The sequence below is a fragment of the Galeopterus variegatus genome, unplaced genomic scaffold, assembly GCF_000696425.1.
Source record: "Galeopterus variegatus unplaced genomic scaffold, G_variegatus-3.0.2 Scaffold6339, whole genome shotgun sequence".
Taxonomy (NCBI): Eukaryota; Metazoa; Chordata; class Mammalia; order Dermoptera; family Cynocephalidae; genus Galeopterus; species Galeopterus variegatus.
Window position 1 is genome coordinate 69,012 of NW_007732450.1, and position 5,686 is coordinate 74,697.

Below are 5,686 nucleotides of genomic sequence, written 5' to 3' on the forward strand. Positions count from 1 at the left end.
ACACACACACACACACACACACACACACACACACACACACACACACGTCTGTTGTTCCAACTCTGCCTAAGTGGTTAGGCTCACCTGTGCGCCTTGGCTGGGCAGCTGTGTCAACTCCGGGAACCTTTGTATCTTTATTTCTGAATCTGTCTCCATGCAACATCTGTCCATATGAGTAAAGATAAGTCCATTTGTACATGTGTGTGTGAGAGGGGCAGGGAGAGCAAGCAGCAGCATGTAGGAGGCCCGGGGATGTGTCTGTACCTGCACACGTGTGTGGAAATTCAACTCTAGAGCTAAGCCCGTGGGGGCTGCTGGATTCCCCCTCACTCCAGCCAGAATCCCTGCAGTTCCTGTATTGTTCCCACTTACAGTCAACATTTTCCTGGGAAGACTATTTCGTCCTGTTTCTGTTATTTGTCTCTTTCTATTTGGGGAAAGCCAGCCCCACCGGTTACTCCTCCCTTTCCTTTTCTACCACCACCCACTACCTGTCCCTTCTGTCCCCTGACGCTGGGGCTACTTCCTCTCGCTCTGATGGGGTGGGAAGGCTGAACGCAGGGCAAACCAACTCTGACGCAGCCTTGGAGTGAAAGCACTAATTTCTCCACTGCCCAGGAGGCCCTCTTTCGATCATGCATTTTAGAACATTAATCACACGTGCTACCCTTCATTTCCCTTTTCAGAAGTGGCATTTCCCTTCCAAAGAAACAAGTTGGGCCCAAAACCACTGAGGGCACCTACTAACCTCATAACTCCAAGCAATCAATGTTGCCTCTCTGTTCCCCAGTTTCATCACCTGCAATGTGGGGCTACCACATCCAGCTGGTTTAGGACTGCTGTGAGGTGAGAGATACGACTGTGAGGAGCCTAGCAGGCACTCCTGAAGCACTCGTCCCCATTACTGACAGCTTCTGTGTCTACCTCAAGGATCTCGGGCTCCAAACCCAAAGGTTAGGCCAGGTCAGCTGGAGTCTACACCATTTTCCCAGCAAGTTAACTAGACACCCTCTAGAGACTGCAGGCATCACAAAATCAGCACTGACCTCCTTGTTAGAAAAGACTCACTTGTCATCTGCTTGGAATCTGGCCAGTCCTCCAAGATGATCACACATCATCAGGCATATCAAGTTTGCTGCACTTCATTATTCCTCTCAGAGTATGAGTTCTACTAAAGTTACCAAAAAAACAAGGTCCTTCCCTTTCCAACTCTTCCATTCAAGTTCCTGACAAATCATGGAGCAGAGCAGCCCTCCTAGGGACACTCCTGGGATACAAGACCCTCAGCTGGGTCTAGGGCCTGCTCTCATGTCTGTGGAGGGTACTATTACTGCTGAAAATTCCTCATGCCCAGCAAAGTACTCCACGGCACATATTACCTACTGATCACAACCTCTGCCCCGCAGTTGCTATGCCCTACAATGTCTTTAGAGAATCCACCACCCATGGGAAGTGTTTTTTAAAGAACCCAAGGAGCGCACCTACAATCTCTAATGCTCATCTCTCACTCAGGGCTTTTCTCAGAGCAGGCACTCAGTAACATTCCTTGATGAACTGATTAAAAGTCTCAGCTCATATTAACATTTGCCAAGTACTTTTCACATGGGTCCGAGAAGGCACTGAGAGTTCTGCATGTTGTTTTAATTGAAAGTTACAGTCTCTTACAGTCACCACAAGAGCATTGGAGTATCAAGTTCTGGGGGCCCCAAAGAGCCTGAGGAAACAGGGGAGTGTGGCGATGGGCCCTGCAGCATGATCATGATGCACGCGTTGACAATGGAGGACACAGATGGTTCCTACTTGGAATACTGCAAGCCGTCCTTCTTGGTTCATCCCCAAAGCACCAAGAGAACCCCAAATTCCTCCTCCTATCACTGTGGCGTGGAAGAGGGAAGCCTGGCACATTGACAAGGGAATTGCTTTTTCTAGTTAGGTTCAAAGATGTGATATTTTAAAAGAGCTGTTTCTGGTAATTTATAACTAAATCTGATAAGTTTACAAACTGGTTGATGTTTGTGACTCAATTTTTATCACCAGAGGATGTCTGACTTTCTCAGGATTTGGCCTCCGGTATGTTACAGCAGGGCCCCCGTCCCCCGCAGCACCTACCCCGAGCTCCTTAATCCCGATTAGAAAGGCTCCAGTGCAAGCTCTTATGATTATAAGACCAATACATGAAAATTTAGAAGATAATGAAAGTTAAAAAATACCACCCATAATCCTATACTCAGGCATGGTAAATACGTCGTCATTCATCTTATCATATGTATACGTTACTATTTTAATGTACAAAGTGTTTTTTTTTTTTTTGTCTTTTTTACTGGCCGGTAACGGGATCGCAACCCTCGGTGTCACGCCCGTACCAGGGACCGGCAACAGGATCGCAACCCTCAGTGTTGCGCCCACGCCACGCTCAGCCAGTGAGCAGGAACCGGTCACCACATGGGATCCGAACCCTCGCCGCCGCGCTCCCAAGCGGCGCACTCTCCAGCGCGCCACTGGGCCGGCCCATGTACAAAGTTTTGAATCCTGTTTTTTGTACCATGGATGACATAAGAAAATGTTCATGATACAAGTAATCTTTGAAAACCTTTCCTTTATGCTCTTTTATTCCATTGATTTTTTTTAAATTACAAAATACACACTTGTAAAAAAAATGGAGTACAGAAAGATAAGCATAAATGAAAGTTCCCGTCAGTCTCTGGCTTCTGCCAAGCCCCTTCCTGTGGATCATCAGTCCTGACAGCTTGGAGTATACCCTTCCATACCTCTTTCTATGTGTGTACATTCATACAGACTTGTAAATAAATAATTAGAAGTACATATCCCATTGCCGTTTTACAAAACAAAATTCCACTCTGCATTCAACTGCTTGTATGGGGAACTGCTCAGTCAGGGAAACAATCCCTGTTCCCAAGCCAGCACAGAGCTATGACCAGACGTAGGCATATGCACTGGGGCCAGTTGATACCTTTAAATATCGTGCTGAAATGCTAAGGCCATCAACAGCATTAACACAGCCACTGGTTAGTGACCTCTAACTACGCTGTTAAATGCTTATATGCATGATAACATTTAGTCCTCTCCACAACCCTGTAAGGAGGGGACTGCTGCACCCATAACACAGATCAGAAAACTAGGTAAGTGGATGCACTGCAGTTTCACCAACTGCATTCTTAATGGGTACAGTACCACCTCTTTATTCATTTATTTCCTCATTCGTTCACTTACTCCTCAACTCAGTAAACATTCTGCAGGCCAGTAACACAGCACGTCCTATGAATATCAGTGCAGACTTGTTCATTTTGCAGAGGAGGGGGAATTTGGCCCCCATCACCTAGGAAAGCATTTTCAAAACCCAGGTTTGTTCACTTGAAGACTAGCCAAAAAGAAACAAGGCACCACGCCAATCCCACGGTTCAATGTATAAGCCTTTTGGCAAGTACATAATGAACAATGAATGAGTTAACAACTTTGGGTGAAAAGCAACAAATTAACACTTTTTTAAAAAAAACTTTCATTTACATTCTTGGTAAAGCTTTAAGAAAACTGACATCTATGAGAAGTACTTAGAAATGAAAAACATTTCCACTGCAGGGAGAAACTTTAATTTAAAATCAATTGTGAGAAATTAAGGTCATCAACTCTAATGGTGGCTATAAAATGTAAATTGGTAGTGTAGTTACTCCCAACAGATGTTAAGTGCTCTTAAAGCTGGTTTCTCACGCACCAGTGGACTGAACCTCCAGCGTCAACAGCCCTGCTAGTTGGAATCATTGTTTGACACCTAGAAAACCCCACCAACCTGCAGGTTTCTCCCAGAGGAAAAGTGCAACAATGAATAGTTTACATACCCTTGCCTGTGAGATTTTTTCGAATGACTTGAATAGTAAGAATATCCAGAATATGTGGATTCGGTATCCATAGCAATGGAGAGCTTACTCTTGATGGAGGAGGAGGTACTGTGTCTCCTTAGAGGTCGAGAATTTCACCTACTAGATGCCTAAAACCTCAAGAAGTCTGAGAATCAGAGGAGGAGCCACTCTCTTCAACAGGAACAAATTCTGGGGAAAGGAGGGAAAAAAGATATCAGTATTAAAAGGCTGAAAGATTAATGACAGCAGCCACCTCTCATAAGCAGAAACCTCCTCTTTGGGTTGCTGTCATGGAACAAGAGAACAAGGGTGAAGCATCTGAACTCTGAATCCTCCACTCACACAGCAATAAGCTTCCTCAGGTGTCTGGGAGACACAGGAGAGGTGCTGAGCAAGCTGAACCCCTGTCACGGCAGCAGAAAATCTGGGAGGTGGGGAGACCTGGGCACTTATCCCCTTCCTGAACACAGCCCCACCCTTGCTGACTTTAGGCTGTGGGAGGTGGCTTCCCACACCCACAGTCCTAGACACAGTGCCCAGCCCCCCACTGCCAATGTGCTGGTTATAAAAACAATACCCAGGGAAGCAGCTTTTAAGGGACTTGGTCATTATTTCCAAAAGTCAATTTAAAAAAATATTCTTAGTCTCTTCAATCCAGGAATCTAAACTCCTGAGAATTTATCTTAGTGAACTCATTTCTTTCTTTAAAAAAAAAAAATTATTCTCATTGTCTATAATAGTAAAAAGCTAGAAATCTAAACGCCCCCAAAACTGAGGATTAGGTAAGAAAATCACAGTTCACCCACCCAAAGAAATATCACATATTTGTTTAAAATGATAATTATAAAGAATGGAAAATTTCATGATATACTGATAAATTTTAAAAGCAGGATACAGGATTATGGATACACACTGAATCTACATTACAGTTACAATCATATAAAATCACTTATGTAAGAACAAAGATTAAAAGTGAACATCAGAAAGCAAAAGCAGTTGATTTATTAGTTGCAGGCTCCTGGGTCTTTTCCCACATTTTCATTAGATATTGCTTTGCAATAAAAATAAATTGGAAACATTTCCAAGTACATTCCTGAGCTCCCATATGCTAAACCTTTACTTCTAGAAAACCGAGACCCTGTCTCTCCCCGCACCCCTCACCCCAGAGCTGGTCTCCACCCAACAGGGTTCCTCCTTCCAGTGCCCCTGGAAGCTGAAACTGCAAACAGAGCCAGTGAGATAAGAGGGAAGAAGAAACAAAAGAGCTGTAAATGCCATACCCCTGCCCCTGCTGGGAGGAGACCAAGTTTCCCTGACCCCAGCCACAAGGCGTAAGACTGGGGGGAATCAGGCTGACTGGGGCACACACCAACACAGCCCCAGAGCTTCAAATACTGGTTGGAATTAGGATGCATTTGCCCTAACCATTCATTCTGCCGGGTGTATTCACTTCCAAGGTCTGCCCCCCAGGGCTAGCCTCCCTGGTCCTAGATATCCTGACATCCTTCACTTCTCTGCCATCAAGAGCCCAAGGCTAGCCGTGGGGAAGCTTAGGTTCCAGCCCAAGCTCAGCCACGGTCCAGTACAACCTGGGATAAGCCACTTGCCTTCCTAAGCCTCAGTTTCCTCATTGTTAAACAGGCATAAATCAACCAGCCAGGGACCTCACAGAGTTGATCTGCACAGTATCCAGAGCTGGGTTCCAATCCCAGACTTTACTCACTAACTAGCTATGGGACCTCAAAGTATTCAATCTCCTGAAAAATGTGAATATCAGGGTTGCTGTGAAGACCAAATGAGCTAACAACTGC

General features: G+C 45.1%; 1 protein-coding gene across 2 annotated transcripts in view; it reads right to left on the reverse strand.

Annotated features, from left to right (window-relative positions):
• Positions 1-4,067, reverse strand: part of VANGL1 (VANGL planar cell polarity protein 1) — a 38,186-nt gene extending 34,119 nt beyond the window's left edge. Inside the window, exon 1 of one of the 2 annotated variants that reach the window (XM_008590730.1) lies at positions 3,855-4,067. In XM_008590730.1, coding sequence (XP_008588952.1) covers positions 3,855-3,925 — 71 coding nt within the window. In that variant the 5' untranslated portion in view covers positions 3,926-4,067. The remainder of the gene's footprint in view (positions 1-3,854) is intronic. The other variant, XM_008590731.1, reaches the window with a different exon arrangement.
• Positions 4,068-5,686: the final 1,619 nt, after the last annotated feature.